Below are 23,805 nucleotides of genomic sequence, written 5' to 3'. Positions count from 1 at the left end.
CAAATCTACAAGATGAAACAAGGGGACAAAGTTTCAAATTCATTTTAATATCTTCACAATAGTCTAGAACAAAAGCGTGGGTTGTCGTTACAAGAACTGGAAACAATCAAACAATTTAACTGTACAATAAACGAGTCAAAACCTGTGCACTCTAGTTTGGTCCAACGCCTAAGGTAGGCATCCGTTCTAGAACATTTTAATTGCATAGCGTTTCAAACGACAAGTAGACAGTCGTACTGCTCGCGAGTCCATTCTCAAGGTAACTCACTACTCGCTCTCACTAGAACAGATGCCTACACTAAATTGGTTTGAAGTGCGCTGCGCTCGCCAACAAATAGCGTGCCTGTGTTTGAAGCGGCGCCTCGCATTCAGCCAATCAGAACGACAGTGTAACTATCACACCATTTACTAACTATGTTCACACCAGTGTAATTTGGTATCCATATTGCACATAAACTGATATTTGGTAAAAAGGTGCATTTTAGCGTCGATATCTTTTAGATAGAAATCGATGCCTACTGAGCTCGCAGTTGTAGTATAAGATACCATAAAACTCTATGTAATAGAACACTTAGGTTTATTTTTATGAAAAAACCTCAAACTCTTAATTCTAAAAGGAATCTTAAAAATAATCTTAAATACTTCTCACTAAATTTGTCTATTTGTAAGATTTTGGCTCAGTTACACTTCACCGATTACCAATATTAGACTTACCTAACGTATTCGAGCCAAACAGGCGTTGAACCAAATTAAAGCGCCACAAAACTTCATTAGCAAACAATTTTAATCGTGTCATTAATTTTCAACAAAATTGATTCTATTTAACAACTGTTCTATAAAAATATTAGTATATATAAATCTTATTTCAAATTAATTTAATACAGTGGGTGACGGTCCCAGTTTGAACTTTCAAATTCGAAAACCTTAACAGCTTAAGCCGCCACTGGCTTTATTCCATCTCACAGACCAAGACTGTTCGAAAGAACTAATACCAGGGATATATTTATTGGCTGGTCACACCAACGCTTCGCGCCTGCGCAACAATTAGCACATTTTAAAGTTTACTTTTTTTCACGGTTAACGCTTTCGAAGTTAATGTAATGTTGACAATACTGAATTAAGCTCGGCGGGAGTGATTTTTTTTTGTTTTGAAAGCACATGTGGTTGTGGAATTAGCTATCATTTCATTAGACTATTTTTGTCTCATGTCAATGACATTTAATTATTATTATAGAAAATAGACAAATAGTATTGTGATGGTACCATGAATCATTAACATAATTTTTAATAGTGATAAGTACGTTTTAATCATTTAGAGAAATCGCCCCAACCGCATTTAATTTCATTATAGTCAACAGGAACATTCTGTAGGTATTCCAGGATCCGTCATTTTCAAAATTCATTAAAAAAATAATTTCACCGCACCATCAATGCAATGTTGCCAGCGTGTGATACCGAAATTCAAAATGGCAGAAACACTCGACGGTGCAAGAAATTCCATACAAACTTAATATTGTCTAGCTTTACACAGCGGCCTAACCATCGCCGCATTACTCAACTAGTTAGGTATTTGAATTGCGCTACTTTTCACTATTATTAATTTTGCTAAAACCTCTAGCACGAGAATTTACTTACAGAGCGCTGAACGCGCGACGCCCCGGGGCGTCGATAAAAAAAACCTTTTTTTGCGTTTTTTTACTTTTTTCCTTAAGAATCCAACGTACGACTGATTCACTATATACATGCAGTGAAAAATAGTGCGAAGAACCTCACTCAGAGAAACGAGAGGACAAACACCGACTCCGATTAAACAACAACAATTCTTTACATTATAAAGATAGCTACGATATTTTAAAAAAGTACAAATGACATGTCGAAAATGTTGGCGTCCGTTTTCTATTCCGACTTGAGCGATGCGACCGTTATTTAAACAGGTTACAGCTGTCAGTGACATGACAGCTAATCTTGAATGATGAGAATGATGATTTATTTATAGGAGTCGTATCTCCAGATGCTCTTTAAAAACCCCACATTTTGGGAAACAGTTAATACTGACAGGACAGTTTACCTCATGTCAGAATAGAGTACAACGACCGACTACGACGTAAGCCGCTGCCCATCCTCGACTTGAAACCACATCACTAACAAACCTTCGTTAGCAACAGCCGGGACCGCACCCGACCGAAGCCAGGGCAACGTCCCAGACCGAGTAAATTCAAGGAACAAGCGCGGCAAACAAATAAAAATGACCAATGAACACCTGTTTCAGCTAAAGTTATAAACAGACAACGTACAAACAACAAGAACAAAGCTGCCACCGCAGTAAACAAGGAACCAAGCAAAACGACCTACAAACTAATGAACGAACTGAAACATCAAAACGTCACCTCGCAGCGTCAACAACTAAAAGTGCACTCGAAACCAACTAAAAACATTATGCCTTTGAAAACAGCTACAAATCCATCAAAATCAGACCATTGAATAGAAATTAAATCAATCTAAACTAAATACTGCGAGGTGAGATCGAGAACGACGGCGCGACATGCGCGGCCATCGAATACCCTTAACAAGAACAAGTATAATGCGCGGCAAAACGAATGAGCAAGTGAGAAGACCAACAGACATGTACGCTACTCAAATTTGGTACAAAACGGCGATGCCCATGCAAGAAAGCGTGATCCACTAGATCAGATTCCTTGACCGTAAAACAGACAGGCTTATTCTAGGGTACATAGGCTCTTTTGGCTTGCTTGGTCCAAAAACATTTGGAGTTGCCTTAACAGGTTTCTGTTGCTTAGCAATAATGAATAATAGGTGACCTGTATAGACATAGCAACGGCGGAAATTTCCAATTCACTCATTCGGTTTGCCAATTAAAAATGATAAAGAATTAACGAGACAAAAGAGGAGAAAGACGCCTCCCTAGTCGATCCGTAAGCAATAAGTCCGTCTATGACGGCCACCTCGACAGCGCAACAGCCACCGCTCGCAACAGACCACATATCCCAAACACACTTTGGTTACTTTTAATCTAACACCAATTATTAACTTTTAAGTTTGCCGCCGGTCGGTCCGACGGCGGTTTTAAGCGTGGATGCGGAACGCATTTGCAACGGACGAGAAGATACTCGCCACAAACGGTTCCCACCACGTTGAAGACACAGCTACAAACGTTGCGCGTAAAGTAAAAAACCACGTCCGAATTCACAATTTCGTTTTTTATAAAAATATAAAAATACAAAATGGGACAGTGCTACCACACGACAGGCATCAGGCGTCACACTCGCATCCCTCAACCAGGGTCTCCCAAACAAGTCAAAAACATTGAGCAATTTCGTACAAAAGAACCACCAAATACGGGAAATGCAAACATCACTAGTTCGATTAAAAAACAATAATAAAAAAACACATGAATTTTGCTAGGAATAATATGTAGAAAAAACAATCGAAAATTAGAGTGGAAAATGCAGTCGAAAATTTGACTAAGTTTAAATGGAGTGCGGAGTAAAATGTTCTCGTATCGGGTCAAGGTGAGACTTCACTAAGTATTCGTCTAGAGCTCACGAATGAAATTATTGTATTCCCTACGTCACACATCGTGTGCAATAACTCGCTTCATGCAACTTTTTATATCGCGCAGTATAATATATAAGTAAGTTTCTAAAGGCTAAGAAAATATATATTATCATATTTCAAATATTTTGTCCTAAATTTTACAGGCCCGTCCGGGCGGGCGCTCGCTCGATATAATAATATATTAATATAAAAAGTCCCACAATGCGCTCATGTATTATGGCAAATAATTTCACTAAAATGCTCTACTAACAATACGAATTGTACCTACTTAACTTTTAGAAAAATTGATTATTAACTAGATATTTAGTAACGGGATAGCGGTGATCCCAGGCCCGGTCGAAGCTGCCAACTCTTATGGGTTGTCAGCTGTCAAAAAATGGTAGCTTTTGCGAGCCAAACCAACCAGCCGTTCAATATCGGATGAGTGCCAGATGATTCAAGGGTGCGCCGAACGCTCAGAAACCGGACAATCGAATCCCCATCGCAAGGGAGCCAGAGAGACTGCATCACACACACCGGGGTCACACACAAGGCACTTCATAGCCTCACCATTTAAATTTAGAAAAAACACGACACGAAAAAACCGCTCCAAATGAAAAAAATCGATCAAAAAATTCGCGCAAGTCTTTTTCTACAGTCTAGTGGTCGTGGGATACAGGTCCACTCCGTCAGTACCCGTTGACTCTGCCTTAAGTACATCTCCGGTCGGCGGGCTTCGCAGCCAAACTGACAACTCGTACCAAAATCAGTGTTGCCACATCATTTTCAAAATATCCTGTTATTTTGGGAAATTGGAAAATATTATATCGATACTTGTTTTTAAGTTGTCAAATTCGCTACCAAAGCCCGACGAACGTACATCACCCTAAACTTCAATATACCAATTATTTAATCTCACCAAACAAACGCGAGTGACAAGCAAAGGGGTAAAACGTGAACCATCACTTATTTACACTAGTTTATAAATTGGTTAATATATTTTTTTATAGATCACTAAACTACCGTCTATTGCACTATCCCGGCGAATCCAAAAAATATTTTTTATCATATTTTTAAACGCTAAAATATAAGAAAAGAGATATACTCGCATAGAGCAAGACTACAGCCAAAATTGGTAACGTTATTGTTTGTACTAAAAACCAGTCCCTACCGCCTCCCAGAGAAACGAACAACGAAGGAAACCTTTAGTACTGTAGCAACACAAGTTTCGTCGAAAGCATAGCGCTTGACAAAATAATATGTCAAACTGAACCTTGCACTTGAAACTATAACAGTTCTGACATTGGATTCGACCCCTTTATATTCCTCAACTCAACTTGTGATGCCACAAAACCTCGTCAAAACGTCCCGTCTAAATGTCGTCAAAAATGTAAAAGACAGTATTCCATTTAATAAAATTGCCTAGAACAGCTAGCCCTTAAACTAGTGTCAAACGGGACGTCAAAGTAAAAAAATAGCAACCATATCCAAGTCGACGAATCTAAATAATCGAGGAAAACCTTAGGAAATTGTTTCTAGCTACACAGGTACAATTATGTTGAGAAATCAGACATTTCACTTATGTTTTACATTAATATCGGGTATCCGGGCTGTCCGATCGTATATCCAACCAACCTAGTAATTTATCCGATCATTAACACAAGCTGTTGTTAAATTTGACAGTGAAAATAAGGAATCGTTGAAATAAAGTAACAAATCGGACTAATAAAATGACACTCGTCTGAAAAAGACGAGTCAAAATCTTTCAAGAATTGATTGAATAACGGATCGGAACTCCCGAAAAAAATACCCTCAATATCTTAGAAATAAAGGCGCAGTGGGAGGCACCCCCAATAGTGGGCTACCAAGCCCACACGGCCTCGCCAAGTAGAGCTTACCCACATACGACAAACTGACAACTAGCTAAGTTTTTTTGGATACACATCTTTGCTTAAATCAAGAACAATTCGTTAAATTTTCTTTCCAAAAACTACCAAAATGGCAGTCTTACTCTCCGCCTGGCAACACTAACCAAAATGGCGGCAAAAGAAAATTTAGCAAGTGTCAAACGTGTTGTACTTGAATCCTATATATTTTGCTTAAATATTAAACATTGGATAAAGTTGCTTTTTTATTTAATGTTAGTTTAATTTCGTCGCGTTCATTGCATTCCAACTTCGTGAATTGCCAGAAATCCAAACTTCAGAACACTTCCTCCGAATAATCTTTCAACGAAAACCACTAAAATTTAGACTACCGAAAAGATGTCAAAAGGAACTGTTTTTTGTAAATTATTCGGAAGTAGCGTTTCCAAACATTTTTAACTCCGATGTGGTTTGGGCTTGGCTTAGAGCGAGTTGAAATACATCTCAATTGGCAGCCATTGTTTTTTTTTTTTAGACCATGGCGTAACGTAGGTATAGAGCCAGCTTTATTTCAACTCATTATTGGGACTGTGATGGCAGCGACCGGCGTACCCTACACCGGTGCGGGTCTGAGGGTTCTAAGATATCTCATTATCGAATCGACAAATCGACTAAACATTATCAAGGTGTTGATGTTACCCAAAGCACGATTTTTTCAGCTTTGAGCGAGTTAAAAAAGAACAGACATTATTTTTAACTGACAACTAAGTTGAGGTCGTTTTTAAATTTTTTTTTTCGTTGAAATTAAAATAGCCAGAATTATTTTTTATGAATAAGGCTGTTAGTCTGTTACTTTTCTTCCATGAAATCTAGCCGACCGAGTAGAAAAAAAACCGTGCCTTAAATCCGTCGGTAACAAATCCTATCTCAATCTCGCCAACAAACTAACTAGTCTTTCTTAATAGCCGACAGTGAACACAATACGGTAACCGTTCTAGACTTTCAAAACCGCCGACCAACTGCCCCGTTACCGACAAACACCTTTTTACCCTCTAACAACCCCCAGACCCCAAGAAAATCCTAAAAAAACGTACCGACCAATCAGTCGGTCACCGACAAAATCGTGTTTTGTCGGTAGCCGATAGTGCCAAGCGTCCTAGTGACCCGCCGGAGGGGGGCGAGTGGCGGAGTGTGTGGCGACGGCGACCACTCGACCAATTGGTCGGCTGGCGAGTGGCGAGTGGCGTGGCGAGTGACGTGGCGAGTGGCGAGTGCGGGTCAGGGTCACTAACACCAGCGGAAGGGCACGGCGCGCGGCCGGTCGGCGCCCTCCTTGACCAGCGGCTTGTGGAACTCGCGCCCCGGCCGCGAGTGGATCGTGGCCCAGCAGTGCTCGCAGTAGTACTGCAAACAGACAACACTGATTGATATCACTACATGGAAAAAAGCGAGGGGTTCAATGAGGGCTATCGCGTATGAATTCGCCGCTAGAGGCGCTAGTGTAGCGTGAGGTCTCCGAAATGTCAAATCTCATAGTTTTTGGGTGAGCTACGCGGGTTTATTTATAATTAGAATAATTTTGTGAATATTTTGCAATATCTGAAATTAATTATGGCAAATATGCGTTCCGGGGCAATGAATGTCTGTGTTTTGAGACAGTTTTGTCTTTCGGAAACCTTTGTCCTCCCTTTTTTCCGAACAAAACGGGGACTATGCAACACTGTGGCATGCTCGATAATTTTATGGTACGGTTTTAAGGTGTATTAAATATGATTTTAATCTAAACTTTGTTTTCACGCCCGTAATAACAGACTTTGAAAGCCATACTTAAAAACCTCACGCAACAGAGCGCCATCTAGTGAGACAAAAAACGATAGCCCTCATTGCGAGGATGTGGTGCTAGGAATGAGTGTCCTGCCTGAACCAGTAGAATTTGTAGAACTTGCAGGTGGTAGGACCTTGTGCAAGATCCGCCCGGATTGCTACCACCATCTTGCTCGCTAATCCTGCCGCGAAGCAGCAGCGCTTGCACTGTTGAGTTTCTGCGTGGAGATTCGAGTAAGACACGCCGGTGAAGTTACTGGCACGTGAGGTGTCCCATATCTTAGGCTCCTAGGTTGGCAACGTGTCTGCAATACCCCTGGTCTTGCAGATGTTTATGGGCGGTGGTGATCTCTTACCATCAGGAGACCCACTTGCTCGTTTGCCATCCAGACGAATAAAAAAAATCGCTTCATCTACCTATCCTCTCGCGCAGCTATGAAAAAATCTAAAATAGAAGCTCATATATCGTGCTTCGTACCGTCCCCCTCTTTCTGTCCCTCTGTGTGTGTGTGTGTGTGTGTGTGTGTTACCTGGAGGCAGGTGACGTTGGCGCAGAAGAAGGGCGCGAACTTGGAGCCGCAGCGCGCGCCGGCGCACTCGTCGCACATCTGGTCGTCCAGCACGTACGGCTTCACCTGACAAAGACAACACACCCTCACATCTTGTAACACGCAACACGCAACACGCAGCTCAGATCAAACAATCAGCCCGACCAATTTTGGCGTATTGTCTGTGCAAAACGTCTTTGGTGGCTGACTAGACCGCATCGGCCTAGACCAGGGTTGGCCAACTTGATAAGACCCAAGATCTACTGTTTGCTGACGAAACCCTATGCGATCTACCAATTACATACTTCTTGAAATCTTAAATGAAACAGCACAGTTCAGTATTTTTATTTTTTGCCTTGCCACGATCGGCTGGTTGGCCACCCCTGGTCTAGTACTGACTGGCAATGACATGCATTGAGGGTAGGCAGCGCTAGTGCCTACCCTGCTGCGGGGGCTGGCGTGCTGTAGTAGCCAGTAACTACCAGCTGCCTACCCTGACCACTTTCGTGAACTTAGAGAACATTGAACAGGTCAAATGGAGTTATAACTTTTCTACAACACTAGGCAGTGGCTTTTGTACGAGAGATAATCAAGACTTAAGATAAAACAGCATAGCTAAATTCTTAACAGGTTCACAGTCCCGAAGCAATGTGATAGCCTTCTTTTGACACGTCCCCATAGACAACTGCATTATCTACATCACTGGCCACGAGGCACATGTGCCGCATGGACGTACCAAATACTGATGAAACCACCCTTGTGGCACATGCGTCTCATCGGACTGTGAACCTGTTAAATTTATGATGCTTTTTAGAGGCCTTCCATTATGGTGGACCGACAGCTTCCGGCCGGTCACCGGTGGATGCAAGTGTTGAGCTGTGAGACAGTGGAAAATTTCCGGCTGATGACGATAATTATGATGATAATGATGAAGGAAATGATGAAAAAGATGGTGAAGAAGACTAAGATGATGTAGCAACAGTGTCCAGTGTCAGAGACTGACCTCGACGCGCTTGTCGATGTCTCCGTGCTGCAGCTGCACGAACCTGGCGGAGATGGCCGCGATGTAAGACTGCTGGTTGGAGAACGCCACGCGCCCCGCGCCCTGCGAACGGACGACCACGATTGTGAACCAAGGTTTAGAGCATTCACTTTTAAAAGAACATCGAGCATTACTCATTTAGAGAGCCAAACATATTCTAGGGTACGCTCTAGCACCTACTGGTAATGTAACATTTATTAGAATGCTCATTATAAGTGAATGCACAAGTTTATCAGCACAGTTTATTATAGACAAAGCCAGCAAGCTGGCGCCATGCAGTCCCCAGACAAGGCAGCGCTGGCCTGGCCTGTGTTTGTTTAAATGAGGGCAACTGGATTAATTTAATTCCTGGATTATTTCGAGGTTGCTGGCTTCGAAGTCTATTATACCCCCCCCCCCCCTGCTGGTTGACTTCATCTTGAAAAACTATTTATACGAGAGCACTAACTTAGGAGAAGGAGAAGGAGGAGTGAACTGACCTTGGGGTACTTGAGCTCTGGGTCGGTGTCGATGCCGGCGTAGCACACTCCGCCGTACAGCCGGTCCATGATCATGGCCAGCTCCGCTGCACATGCAACAACAGCAACAGCTCGCTCAGACAGACCATCGCAATAGACCTTACCACTTTTGGGACTGACGCTGCGTCTCCACTTAACATATTATTATGCGAGAATAATAATATGTTAAGTGCGAAGACTGTGTTTAAACCAATAGAAACGCTTCATTGACATATCCTCGCTCAGCACATCTCTGATGGAAACAGGCTGAGCGGAGCGAGGCGAGGTAAATGAAGCGTTTCTATTGTTTCATGTCAAACATCGCAACACATCCTCGCACATCTTTGGTGGAAACGTAGTCCTTAAGGTGAATTAGGTCATGCCTAAAAGCATACGTCATACGAGTACGGTAAGATCAAGATAAAAAGAAATGGTTAGAGAATAGGGCCTCACATTTTTTCCTAAGAAACTAGGTTTATCTTATCATGAAACACGTTAGCCGATCAGAATGTTCTGATCGGCGATACTGCATATAACACTCAGCGGCACAAAATTTGGCCCACTCTACACACAAAATTATCTATTACTGCATAGATTTGAGGGCCACATTTTCTACCTCTCCGTATGGATTGCTGACCGGGCATTCTTGTCGACCCAGGTCATCAACCAGGTATATGATGTGGTTACAATCGCACGGATCCGATCGCCGTCTTGTATCAAGTGTTGCAGTTCTGACCAGTGGGTTATCGCGGATGGTCTAAGCTACACTTGCAAGTCTCACCAGCTTTGAGCGGGCGCGGCACGCCGCCCACGAAGACAGTCTTCCTGGGGTCGAGCGGCATGCTGGCGTCCAGCACGAAGTCAGCGTCGGCGAGCCGCCAGGGCCGGATCTGGACCGGCTTGTCGCGGATGGTCGGCGACGACACGCACAGGTACAGCTTGTCGTCGTCCGTGATGCACGCCTCCATCAGCGCCGCGACCGAGCTCTCGTCCTGGAACACATTGACAACTTTATTTAGACACGCACCAATTTACTGATCTACTTTCGGCGGTTTAAGACCATAATGAGAAATTACCGGTTCACAAAGATCAAATGGAGCTGGATAGACCGCATCCTTCGTAAGGATGGAGACTTTGTGGAAGCCCATATCACGGATCTGTATTGTTGCTACCGAAGTGTATCAAGTAGTAGTAGCAGCAGAAGAGTAAGGCAAAAAGCTTGTGGTTCATTTATTTTGACCAACTTGTGCTTTAAATTCATGAGGTTATCTGACAAAGAGCCAAAGTCATCAATATGGCTCACAGGATAAGTAAGTTTAAAGGTTCATTATGGAAACGACTAGATCTCCGAAACGACCATCGACAGAAGGGTAGTATTTTTAGCATGCCAAAGAGACTTTGGACGCTATATTAGAGCAGTACCGGCTCTAGCCCCAAATCGAGCCTCTCAAAAGGCGCCATAAAAATATTATTTCGCACTGGGAACTAGAAATTGTCGCTCCTTGTCATCTGGCGCCTAGATCAGCAGCTTTTCTTGCTCTACCCCAGGGCCGGTGCTGTATGAGAGATTAATGCCAGCAATCGGATTTTGTGAGACAGTGATGAGGTTTTTACCTGTAAGACCCTACGTTCCTGAAAAATAGAAGGGATGATGAGGAATCGTTACCTGGAAGAGCAGGAACGCGTAGCCTTTGGGCGGGAAGTAGCTCTTGCTCTCAGCCTTGTGCGGCCAGTCCACAACCAGCGGCCCGAACCGGCGGAACGACGACGTTATTTCATCTGCAACATCAAACATCATGAATCTATAACATTTGGTAGTATGGTTAACGGTCGTGTTGCTCTGATGATGGCGAGTCTGTTTGAAACGCGTCAGCGTAGTGTGGTGGTGGAGATAGTTTGGGTTCGTGTGATGCGTATGTTCTTAAGCCGAGTTTAGACTTGCAAGAAAAATCCTGCAAGTTGCATTACATTGCGGCGCTCGATTGATCACTACAAACTCGTTGGCTTTACGGCCTCGCAATGTAATGCAACTTGCACGATTTTTCTGGCAAGTCTAAACTCGGCTTTAGGTACAGCGTGGAGGCGAAGGATTTGCATGAACACATGTCATATTTTTTGCATTAACGTGTCTATTGTATCGGCTTATAGGTTTTTTCAGTTACGGCAATTTCATGGGAAACACCTCATCTAAAATGACTATCATTTGATTGCGTTGACAGAAAGATTTTTTCACTGCGACAAAGCATAACAGACTCAAGTATTTGATGTTAATGTCAGCTTGATACCTTTACGCGTTCCTGAGATAAAGGGTCTTGACAGACGGGCAGACAGACCATAGAGTGATTCTATAAGAGTTCCGTTTTTTCCTTTTCAGGTACGAAACTTAAAAATAATCCATGAGAAAACTATCATTACACTGTTGCAAAAAAAATATCACTTCGGGCGTTAATCAATATTAAACTAATTCTCAAAGTTTCTTCAAAGTAACAAACCCATTGAAAAGCGACCTCCCCTCTTGAAATCAATAGGTCTTTATTAAACAGCAAGATAATTTTGACACGGTGCCCTTTGTCAGCCTGTCGGACTATGTTAGAGGCCCCCTGCGTCGCTTGCATTGTGCGAAGTCCATTGTGGCAGTGTCACCGGCCGGGGGCGGAATGGGGTCACTTCGCCCACAAGTGGGACTGTGGCTTCAGTAGGTATTATGAACTGAAGTCTTAATTATACGTACGTATGTAGGTTTGTGGATAAACCTGCGAAGCAATTCAATGGTGCGTGTGAAGTTCCCAATCCGCACTGGGCCCGCGTTGGAACTATGGCCCAAGCCCTCTTGTTCTGAGAGGAGGCCTGTGCCCAGCAGTGGGACGTATATAGGCTGGGATGATGGTGGTGGTATGTAGGTTTGTAGAAGATATAAAACGTTGTCTCCACTCGCTGGACAAATACCGAAACGCCAAGTAGCAGAATTCCTACTCCGGAATGTTAAATTAGATGCTTCATATATTAGATGCACATATAAAAAATATTTTTCAGAATAAAATTAATGCATGTTTCAGAGTATTAAATCGTAAACCATTTTATTTCTCCGTTATACTGTGGTGGCGTTTGTACATAGGTTAGTAAATGATACCCTATATTCAACATCTATTCATCTTCGTTCAGAGATGACGTTGTATAAGAATAAGTACTTATTGCAAATTACTGACCGATGGACAACCCACAACCTAAGCCACTGGAGCCAGACACCGCCTTGTTTGGTATATAGTTTGACAATACAAGTACAGACAGAGTGCAAAAAGGACTACCCAAAAAACTACTACAAAAAAACAAAAAAAAAATGTACCGGGTAACAAAAACGGGTGACACTTTCCCGGCACGGATAATACCGACATGGAAATACTTAACCTGTTTTTTGTGTACACGCCCATAGAAATTGACGTGAGCTTCTATGGGCGTGTACACGAAAAACAGGGTCGGTATTTTCATGGCGGTATTATCCGGGCCGGGAAAGAGTGTCACCCACAAAAACCATGAAAATTCTACAAATTTAAGTCGGTGCCTCACTACGAGCCAGCAGGAGTGACCCCATAAAATCTCCTTTTTTGAAGTCGGTTGAAGAGTACATTTTCATCAAAAAATTTCGTCCAAACACACCTACATAGCTAAAGGCCGGTGAATTTTTATCAATAGAAGGAAAGTAGGTCACCGGTAGAATCCGCGCGGTAAATTAGTGACGGCGCTTTGTTTGCGCGCGCGTCGCTTGGCGACCGCGGCGGCTAGTGATGTGCCGTGGGAACTTCACAGTCCCGCGTCGAAAATGTTATCTGATGGTATAATGTCGATTGCATTGCAAGGCCGCTACTAGCATAGAACTAATAGTTTTCTCGGTGAAAACAAAATCAATCCAAATAAATTTGTTGGGGCCGAAAAGTAAAATGGACCGCGGACGGATCGGCAAGCGCAGAGTAGGACGTCAACCAACGAGATGGACAGATGACGCCGCGGATTTAGGATAGTGGCTGCTGTCAATCGAAGCAACTGGAGCTCTATGGGGGAGGCCTATGTCCAACAGTAGACGTCCTAAATTTGCAATAAAACAAATGACTTGCAAGACTTGATGGCACACATTTTTTTATCGAACAGCTAGCAAAAGAGCAGGCGGGTCACCTGATGGTAAGTGCCGCCCATGGACACCTACAGCATTAATATACATAGTAGAGTTAAATAAAAGCTTGTAATAATAAAGGTAAGAGAAATGATGTACAAAGAGTCATGTAGCCAGCCAAACAGCGACCTGCGTAATAGCTAATAGTTAGTATTCTTAAGTAATAGCTAGTGATGTGCCGTGAGAATGTTTCTAGTTCCGCGCCGGCAAAATTGCGTTGAATTGCGTTGCAAGGCCACTATAGAAGGTTGGTTTAGCGCATTTAGGGTTCATTTTACAGCCTTGTCCCTATTTCAAAACAATCGGCATAAAGCGCAAATTTTGAAACGTTTCTGTATGTTTTAAACTTCAACCCACCACAATGCGCTACTGCCTTGCTGGCGCGGAGCTGGCGTTGCCAAGAGCGCAGTCAGCGGTATCGGCAATTTTTGAAAAATATTACTTTTTCTTTTACAAATATACAATTTTACTCGCAAATGTGATGAAAAACATTGTGTGTCGCACGGGTGGTACTAGAATTACGAACATCGAACATTAAAGCCCTCGGTCTTCGACTTCTGGCTTCTAATAGACTCTCGTTCGTAATTCCTTATTTACCACCCTTAAGACACAATGTACTAAAAAATACGCTTGCATTTCTATATGAATACTTATATTTCTGTGTATTAATAAAAACCATTTTTAGGCAAGGAATGTTACAAAGAATTATATTTATTAGTATTTTCATCTTACCAATAAAACTCATGTTATTACCCTACGCTACCCTATTACGAGTATCTTTTGAGTACTTTTAGTTGATCACAAAAATTCCATTGCATAAGAAAATCCCGGGAATGCAGCACATCACTAGTCCCGCGGTGGGGCCGGGCCGAAGTTAGGGCTCCACACTTGTCAGAGCTAATCGGACACCTATTAAAGCCGACATGCAAGTGCAAGTCACTTTTGAGGGATTTTATTCAATACAAACCACCCTACTATCCGGCAGTTTGATTTCCATCAAGCGGCTAACTCTTTGATAAATATTAGTTTTTTTTGTATAATATAGACACGTTTGTTGCTAAGGATTTGACGCAAAAAATTAAAGTTACATGAAATTTCGAAAATAATAAAAACTTCGGAAACTGTATCCATACTAATATTAAATGCGAAAGTGTGTGTTTTTGTGTTTGTATGTTTGTCCGTCTTTCACGTCGAAACGGAGCGACGGCTCGACGTGATTTTTGGCATAGAGATAGTTTATGGGCCAGAGAGTGACATAGGCTACTTTTTATCAAAAAAAAAGCACAGTTCCCGAGGGAATAGCGCGCGATAAACCAATTCCACGCAGGCGAAGCCGCGGGCAAAAGCTAGTAATATAATATAAACGGCATAATATAGATGTTTACTAGTTTTTATTGGCAACCATTATTTAGATTTAAGATATACTTTTATCTTAGGATACCCATTATTACGTATGACTTCTTAAGGATGAAGATTAAGAAATCTCCTTTTCCGCTACTCTCCGTTCCGCTCCGCATAAAGCTACCCGACTGAACTACCCTCTAAACCGTTATATGCCATGACCGTAATATTAGGAACGTGTCAATAACGGAATGTCAAACGCATAGGTACATGACACGCGACGACGACATTTGGTTACGAAACTTGCTAGTGGCCATATTCTCATACTTATCGATACAAAGAATATATTTTTGCCTGACTCGTTCCTATTACGGTCATGGTATGAAACAGTGTAATAGGTAGAGACCTTAACCCTTAATAAGGTAGAGGCGATTTAGCGACCACTTGCATTGAGTTGGAAACTGAACCTTATTAATTTCATGATACGTCACAATTTCCATTGTAATGATTTCAAAATACGACTAGCTTTAAAAATATTCTTTGTCAGGCATGTATTCGGTAGCTGCTTTCGATTCTGTGGTAGTATGCTCCAATAAATGGGGCCTTATTAGGGGTTATGAGCCCCTAAACATCCCATGGTCACTCGGCCAACCAACGTGATAAAAATCTCGGCAATCGCCACGTGCTAATCCATCTCCACTGTACCGTGGGGGCACGTGACGCGCGCGCACGTGCGAGCGATAACAGCCGAACCGATCGACACGTCGCCCGAATGAAAATATATAGGCACTGTGTTACGGATAAAATACGGCATTTGACTATTTTCATATTTTATAAATTAAAACTTCAGAATGCCTGTTATCGAATAGATTAAACAATTTTTAAGCTACCTATAAGCTGAGTTTAACCCTTAATAAGGCCCTATTTATTGGAGCAAACTACTTATGTACCACGGAATCAAAAGAAGCAACCGAATACATACCTGGCAAATGATATTTTTAAAGCTATTAGTAGGTACCAATCAATCATTAAAATTAATATTGCAACTTATTACTAAAATAATAAGATTGAATTTCCAAATCAATGCACGTGGTCGCTAAATCGCCTCTACCTTATTAAGGGTTAGACTTGCAAGAAACCGGCCAAGAGCGTGTCGGACACGCCCAAAATAGGGTTCCGTAGCCATTACGAAAACATTAAGTAATATTTTTCTAAGGATTTCGTATTTTATACGGAATCTTCCAAGTTTAGGTATATGTTATACCTTAGGCTGCTATTTACTCATAAACTACTAATAATTCTCAAGCAAACTTAGCCGTTATAGTTTTCCTTGAAAGTTTGATATACTTACTACCATTCTGATTTTTTTTTAATTTTTCCATCAACCGGTTTCGATTTTAGAGGGGGGGGACGCTCGATTTTAATGAAAATTTTCACTTTAAAGTTGAATATTTCGCAAAAAAATCACTGAATCGAAAAATCGTCTTAGCAAACCCTTAATGGTTTTAAAAGACCTATCGAACAATACCCCACACAATAGGGATGGATGAGAAAAAAAAAACGATTTGAGTAAATCGTGTATAAGTTGTAATGGTCTACTGAGTATAGATTGGCATAGGTAGGAATAAAAAATAAACCATCTGTTTTTCACATTTTTTTTATCTGTTAGTGCTGTCTTGGAGTCGCATTGAAGCGAGACATCTCGTATCAATAATACGTTTCCTGTTCCTGTACCTACTGTGTCAATGTTGTTTTCGACTAGCAAAACTCGAGATAATATTATCTTAACTTATTAGTTGATCTGCGATAGGAGACAGATCTGTGTTAACACGATTCAAATAGGTATAGATCTAGCTTAGGATTGAAAACAAAATTTGCACTGACTACTATACTTATGATAATTTTCTTGAGGTATAACAGAGGTGCAGTTTTTAAAAAGCGTGCGTATTTACTCAGAAAGTCCCTACCTACGCTTCCCTAAATGTATTTAGGTGTAAGTCTTGTAAAAAAACAGGATTTCCACATAAAATCCCACTAACCCTACTCCCACTATCCCACTAATATCTTCACAAACTTTCACATTTAAGTAAAGACTGACCAGGAATATAAAAAACCTGACGCGAGGGCAGCACTTCTACGTTTTATATTGCAACATTCTTTACACTTACTATACGGTACCTACCAGTCATATTGACGGTGGTGTTATTTAACGGAATATTTTGCCCTTAGTCGCTGAGTACCTAAAACGCAGTCTGCCAATTTCGCGTTATGTCAAAATGTCATTTAAAATAATCGTTTCGACTAAGTAGGTTTTTGTCTATGTCGCAATAGCTCTAATCCTCGTATTGCCCATTTAGCGATTCGACTATGTCGCAATAGGTCTAATCCCCGTTTTGCTCATTTAGCGATGCGTCTATGTCGCAATAGGTCTAATCCCCGTTTTGCTCATTTAGCGATGCGTCTATGTCGCAATAGGTCTAATCCCCGTTTTGCTCATTTAGCGATGCGTCTATGTCGCAATAGGTCTAATCCCCGTTTGCCCATTTAGCGATGCGTCTATGTCGCAATAGGTCTAATCCCCGTTTTGCTCATTTAGCGATGCGTCTATGTCGCAATAGGTCTAATCCCCGTTTTGCTCATTTAGCGATGCGTCTATGTCGCAATAGGTCTAATCCCCGTTTTGCTCATTTAGCGATGCGACTATGTCGCAATAGGTCTAATCCCCGTTTTGCTCATTTAGCGATGCGTCTATGTCGCAATAGGTCTAATCCCCGTTTTGCTCATTTAGCGATGCGTCTATGTCGCAATAGGTCTAATCCCCGTTTTGCTCATTTAGCGATGCGACTATGTCGCAATAGGTCTAATCCCCGTATTGCCCATTTAGCGATGCGACTATGTCGCAATAGGTCTAATCCCCGTTTTGCTCATTTAGCGATACGTCTATGTCGCAATAGGTCTAATCCCCGTTTTGCCCATTTAGCGATACGACTATGTCGCAATAGGTAGTAAATGTAATAATAATATAGTAATAATAGTATATGTCGTAATTTTATATAACGTAACTCGTGACCTGTGCATTTCAAAAAAGCATTCAAAGGGTTAAAATTTGACGATTATTACTTAGAAAGTCGCATCCTTAGGCGAAGGCTAGACGTACAATAAATATTGTCAATATTTTGCTACCTCTCACTCACATTTCAAAGAACAGAATGTAAGAGGTAGCGAATATTGACAATATTTATTGTACGTCTAGCCTTCGCCTTACCTTACAGGGGAGCTAGTGTTCGTAGTCCCACCGCTTTTGTATCTTAAATAGGCTCGCAATTCGCCTACTTCGCTCATGAACTAAAGCTCAATATACCTACCTCGCCCTTGAGCTAATACGCCCTAAACCTAAATCTCAATTTACCTATTTCGCTCATGAACTAAAGCTCAATATACCTACCTCGCCCTTGAGCTAATACGCCCTAAACCTAAATCTCAATTCGCCTACTCCGCTTATGAACTAACACGCAATAGGTTTAAATATCAATATGCCGATCTCTTGTTAGGTCTAGGCATAACGCTTTATTGGCAGACTGCGTTTTAGGTACTCAGCGACTAAGGGATATTTTGAAATCCCTTAGACTTTTTTTATGACAAATACTTTTATACATTGTGAATTATTTTCCTTCCAAGGCTATGGTTAATCTTCGGCATTTTAACGCACAAAAACAAAATAACACATTAAAATACCACGCGCAAACAACGTTAAACTTTGATAGCAATAGACAGATGACATTTGAATTGAGTGTTGCCAGTGCAAGTAATTAGTTCTATTGGTTTTCCGCAACATGGTCAGGTTTTTTATAATTCTGGTCAACCTTTATAATATTAGTAGGATTGGCTAACTCACCCTCGTCGATGTCTGGCGGCAGGCCCCCCACGAACACCTTGCGGCTGAAGCGCTCGCCGTGCTCCGAGCCGGCCGACACGGGCGACGACCGCGCCGGCGACCCCAGCGCCGACACGCACATCGACAGCCCTGGAAACGCAACAGACAACAGTTAGCTACAGACCTATCGGAGTGTCAGGGATCCCAAACATCTGTCCAGTATTGCTTGCTCCATCAACAACGTCATACAGCCGTAGGACACCCACTTGGACACTGGACCTTCCACATAGACCACCAGTTGACCGTTGCATCAATTGGAAGCAGCCTGCATCCACCACCCGTGAACCCGTGGCCTAAAGCTACTGTTACACATGCTGGTAGTAACCAGCATGCATTATTAGCTAGCATTGTGCTAGTAAGCACGAAAGCATGGGGTCAGAAGGCTGAGGCTTAGGTTTTCCTAAAATGTTCAATTCTCAAAACGTCTGCGTATTGTCACGCAATTTACATAGGTACCTATACCAAATTTCAAGTTAATCTACTGGAAGTTGGTCAAATTTAACTTGCAAAGTTTGATTATAGATAGACAGACAGACAGACAACGGGACAGGTGAAACTAAATAAAAGCTTGTAACCAGTCAGTCGGTCAATCAGTGTCACTGCTAGGTGTTTGCCAGGTGGCTTGTGGCGCTGCCTCATGAGGTATCACTCACCGGCAGCACTCAGCCTGGAGACCACATCCTGCGCCTGGTCCGAGGGCGCGGACGGCGAGCCGGCGCCCGCCGCGCCACCCGCCAGGGCGGATTCCTCCACGCCGGGGAAGAACGGCGACTTGCCTGCAACAAGAGACACATCACTTGACAAAATGTTCTAGTAAAGCCAGAATAACCAAGTGCCTGCCAAGCACAGCCAGATGTTCCTGCGCTCCAAATTGTGGCCGGAGGGTGTGGTGTTCCGTCGTTTTAGACGACATTCAAAAATTCATAATTTTGTCTAATTTAACCAAAATCACGCGTCTTCGCGAATGGCACTAGGTATACGAGCGCTTTGCTTGTCATACTACATATCAGATATTACATGCGACTGTACTGTAATAAATAGTAAAATACAAGTCATTGTTGTAGCTAGAGCGCCTTGAAACGACAACAAAATGGCACAGAACAGCGATCTGTGTAGCATTCGCCTGGTAACCTTGAATATCGACTAAACAACAAGAAAACTGATTTACTAATCAGCCAAGCCAGAGCACGGTAAACACGCTGAAAAAGATTAGTTTTTTAGGGTTCCGTAGCCAAAATGGCAAAACGGAACCCTTATAGTTTCGCTATGCCTGTCTGTCTGTCTGTCTGTCTGTCCGTCTGCGGCTTTGCTCAGGGACTATCAATGCTAGAAAGCTGTAACTTTGCACTAATGTTTATGTAAACTATGACGACAAAATGGTACAATAAAAAAATAAAAATAAAAATTTAAGAGTAGGTACAGTCACCAGCATTAATATCCTTTATTGGTGCTGGTGACTGGTACCTCCCACAGACGAAGTGGGGGTGATTTTTTTTTCTCATCCAACTCTGCAGTGTGGGCGTGGGGAATCGTTGGATAGGTCAAACCATTAGGCAGTTGCTAAAAAGATTTTTCGATTCAGTGATTTGTTTGCAAAATATTCAACTTTAAAGTCCAAATTTTCATTAAAATCCAGCCCCCCCTCCTCTAAAAACTAAACCGGTGAGTGAAAACTTAAAAAAAAACCGGATGGTAGTAAGTATATCAAACTTACAAGAAAAACTATAACGGTTAAGTTATCTTGAGAATTATTTGTAGTTTAAGAGTAAATAGCAGCCTAAGGTATAAAATATACCTAAACTTGGAATATTCCGTACAAAATACGAAATCCTTAGAATTTTCGTAATGGCTACAGAACCTATTTCGGGCGTGTCCGACACGCTCTTGGCCGGTCTTCAATTTAGACTATAGTTATACGTCTCACTGCTGGACATAGGTTCACAGCATAGCTCGTGGTAAAAAAATCAATTTTGCACATGAATTTCTAAAAACTCAGTGGAGCATGCCCGGGTTTAAACCCACGATCCTGTGGTTGACAGGCCATAGGTCAAACTATCTGGCTACCACAGCTCTCATTGAGTACAAATGAAATTCAACAACTCACAAACGTCCCAGCAGAAAAGTTACAATTTAAAATACATTAACATAGCAAGGAAAACTGTCCATTATGAATGTTGTCAAAAATGGAATCTTCCATGGTAAAATTGAAAAATTTAGATATAAGCCGTAAGAAATAATGAAATATTTTACATAGATTCAGAAAAAATACCTCTGTCAAGTCTGTCAAGAACTTTTTTCTCACAAACGCGTTAAGGTATAAAGCTGAAATGTTTTTACAAATAATAAAATCTACCACGGCCACATGTCTGTGTAAGTCGTCAACTTCACCAAAACCTGGCCATGTTTCGCGGCTCTTAAGCTATAATCGATCTTCTAAGTCCTGGAGCGCCCATCACGCGTCGGCTCCTGGCTCCTCGCCAAATACTCACTATTTTTCAGCCCAAAGTCATTGACTCGTGTTTGCGACGGAGTTATGTCATTCGTTCACATGAAGATTTATATCTGAGAGGTATTTAACGCTATGCTATATGTTATAGTGCAATCAATGTGTTGGAAATTTACGATAGATATGTATAACAGGTCAGTTACCTGGTCCGAATGACGAGGTTTTACCATCCATTGATTAATTTTATTTGAAGGATAAATATGTGATGCCGTCTCCGTGTATTCGAACAAAACAAACAGAGACGGCATCGCATTTATCCGTTAGTTAAAATTCAAGGATGGTGAAACAGGGGGCAAATATTTTAAATAATAATCGTCAATCTATTGTGAATGACCATGGCCAGAGCCATGGTGGCCTAGTGGTTTGACCTGTCGCCTCTCAAACAGAGGGTCGTGGGTTCAAACCCCGGCTCGCACCTCTGAGTTTTTCGAATTCATGTGCGGAATTACATTTGAAATTTACCACGAGCTTTGCCGGTGAAGGAAAACATCGTGAGGAAACCTGCAAACCTGTGAAGCAATTCAATGGGCGTGTGAAGTTCCCAATCCGCACTGGGCCCGCGTGGGAACTATGGCCCAAGCCCTTTTGTTCTGAGAGGAGGCCTGTGCCCAGCAGTGGGACGTATATAGGCTGGGATGATGATGATGATTGTGAATGACAGAAAACCAGAAATGGACTGAAATGACGCCAGAATGAGCGTCTAATGTCTTACGAGTCCGAGACAACAGGAAGTGCCCTATAGGTTTTTCGGTTACAACCGGCATGTATGGCAACAACATTTATTTAATGACCAAGTATCTTTTGATTGGGTTACCTTATTTCACTGTTCCAGTGTTAGCAGACCTGTATATTTGATATTAATTTTAGTTTGATACATCCACGCGTTCCTGAGAAAAACGGTCTTGGCAAACGGTTAGAGTTTCCTTTTTCTTTTTGGCTACGGAACCCTAAAAAGTGACATATTATAGCCCTTTGCGGCTTAACAATAATCGTTTTGATTTTGATTTCAATCCGCGAGAGGCAATAAGAGTAGGTCAAACCTTATACCACACCACGGTATTGTTCCTTTTTTTAGGGTACCCTCCCATAGACGTAAAGTGGGGGTGATTTTTTGTTTCTTATCCAACTTTGTAGTGTGGGGTATCGTTGGATAGGTGTTTTAAAACCATTACGAGGTTGTTAAAACGATTTTTCGATTCAGTTATTTGTTTGCAAAATATTCAACTTTAAAAGTGCAAATTTTCATTAACATCGAGCGTCCCCCCCCCCTCTAAAATCTAAACCTTTTCTTTATTTATTTCTCTTAATTATTGTTTATGTATTAAGCAGTAACCAGTGGGTGGAAAATTTAAAAAAAATCAGGATGCTAGTAATTATATCAAACATACAAGGAAAACTATAACGGTTAAGTTTTCTTGAGAATTATTAGTAGTTTAAGGGGCGGTTTCACCATCCATTGATTAGTGTTAACTGGCGGTTAGGTGTGATGCCGTCTCTATTTGTTTTGTTCGAATAGACGGAGACGGCATCACATTTAACCGTCGGTTAACGCTAATCAATGGATGGTGAAACAGCCCCTAAGAGTAAATAGCAGCCTAAGGTATAAAATAATACCTAAAATTGGAATATTCCGTACCAAATACGAAATCCGTAAAAAAAATATTACTTAATTTTTTCGTAATGGCTACGGAACCCTATTTCGGGCGTGTCCGACACGCTCTTCGTCGGTTTTTTTACTAAGTTTAATGACAATTTCATAGCAACACCGTATAGAAGGCCTGAAACGTGATCATGTGAGTTTCCGCGGCCTCGGCAGCTAACAGCTCTAATCAATAGGCACACGCGGCAAGGCCACCGAGCCTATTAGAGGAGTGACACAGATTTGAGGCGCTCTGTCAGGTGCACGGCGGTTGTGACGTCTGTCAAGCTAAATTTACTGTATTTTGAATATACAGATCTACCTCATCATCATCATCCCAGCCTATATACGTCCCACTGCTGGGCTCAGGCCTCCTCTCAGAACAAGAGGGCCAGACACAGACACACCTGACAGATATCCTGTAGATAATATTATTTATGAAAAATTTGAAATCCTTACCTACTTAACACGCTTGTAATAGGTAGTTGAAGAAACTGAATCACGTCCAGGGTGGAGCACTTGTGCTACAAGTGTTATGTTGACATCCCATACATTTGCCACAGAAATTATAGCGAAATTGATTATGGAAAGGTTCCACTCTGGTACGTGATTTAGTTTCCTCGACTTCACAGTGGAAAAACTGGACAGCGTACAGTGCTGTTGCTGTTGATTAATAAGCAGAGCGTTTTAAACTTCTTTTACTTACAGTTGAAATACCACAAACGGGACTATCACGCTAACACATGAGTAATATTTACCTCGACGTTTCGACCACACTGCAGTGCCGTGTCACAAAGTAGAAGTAGACCCGACTGTAGTAGGCTGACTTGACACCCACACTTCGTATTTGTTTATATGTTTTTACTGTATTGTTTGTTTAGTTAAGTAA

The 23,805-nt window shown here is 41.8% G+C and overlaps 1 protein-coding gene across 2 annotated transcripts in view; it reads right to left on the bottom strand.

The window, feature by feature from the left end:
* Positions 1 to 6,247: 6,247 nt before the first annotated feature.
* orb2 (cytoplasmic polyadenylation element-binding protein orb2) overlaps positions 6,248 to 23,805 on the bottom strand; it is a 118,849-nt gene continuing 101,291 nt past the window's right edge. For both annotated transcript variants that reach the window (XM_074110641.1, XM_074110642.1), the window contains 8 exons: positions 19,425 to 19,547; positions 18,733 to 18,861; positions 10,998 to 11,110; positions 10,113 to 10,323; positions 9,314 to 9,399; positions 8,796 to 8,897; positions 7,775 to 7,879; positions 6,248 to 6,824 (listed from right to left, as the gene is read on the bottom strand). In XM_074110641.1, coding sequence (XP_073966742.1) covers positions 6,708 to 6,824; positions 7,775 to 7,879; positions 8,796 to 8,897; positions 9,314 to 9,399; positions 10,113 to 10,323; positions 10,998 to 11,110; positions 18,733 to 18,861; positions 19,425 to 19,547 — 986 coding nt within the window. In that variant the 3' untranslated portion in view covers positions 6,248 to 6,707. The remainder of the gene's footprint in view (positions 6,825 to 7,774; positions 7,880 to 8,795; positions 8,898 to 9,313; positions 9,400 to 10,112; positions 10,324 to 10,997; positions 11,111 to 18,732; positions 18,862 to 19,424; positions 19,548 to 23,805) is intronic.

The sequence above is a fragment of the Choristoneura fumiferana genome, chromosome 30 (genome assembly GCF_025370935.1).
Source record: "Choristoneura fumiferana chromosome 30, NRCan_CFum_1, whole genome shotgun sequence".
NCBI classification, from domain to species: domain Eukaryota; kingdom Metazoa; phylum Arthropoda; class Insecta; order Lepidoptera; family Tortricidae; genus Choristoneura; species Choristoneura fumiferana.
Note: the sequence above shows the minus strand (reverse complement) of the source record. Positions and strands in the feature narration are given on the sequence as shown.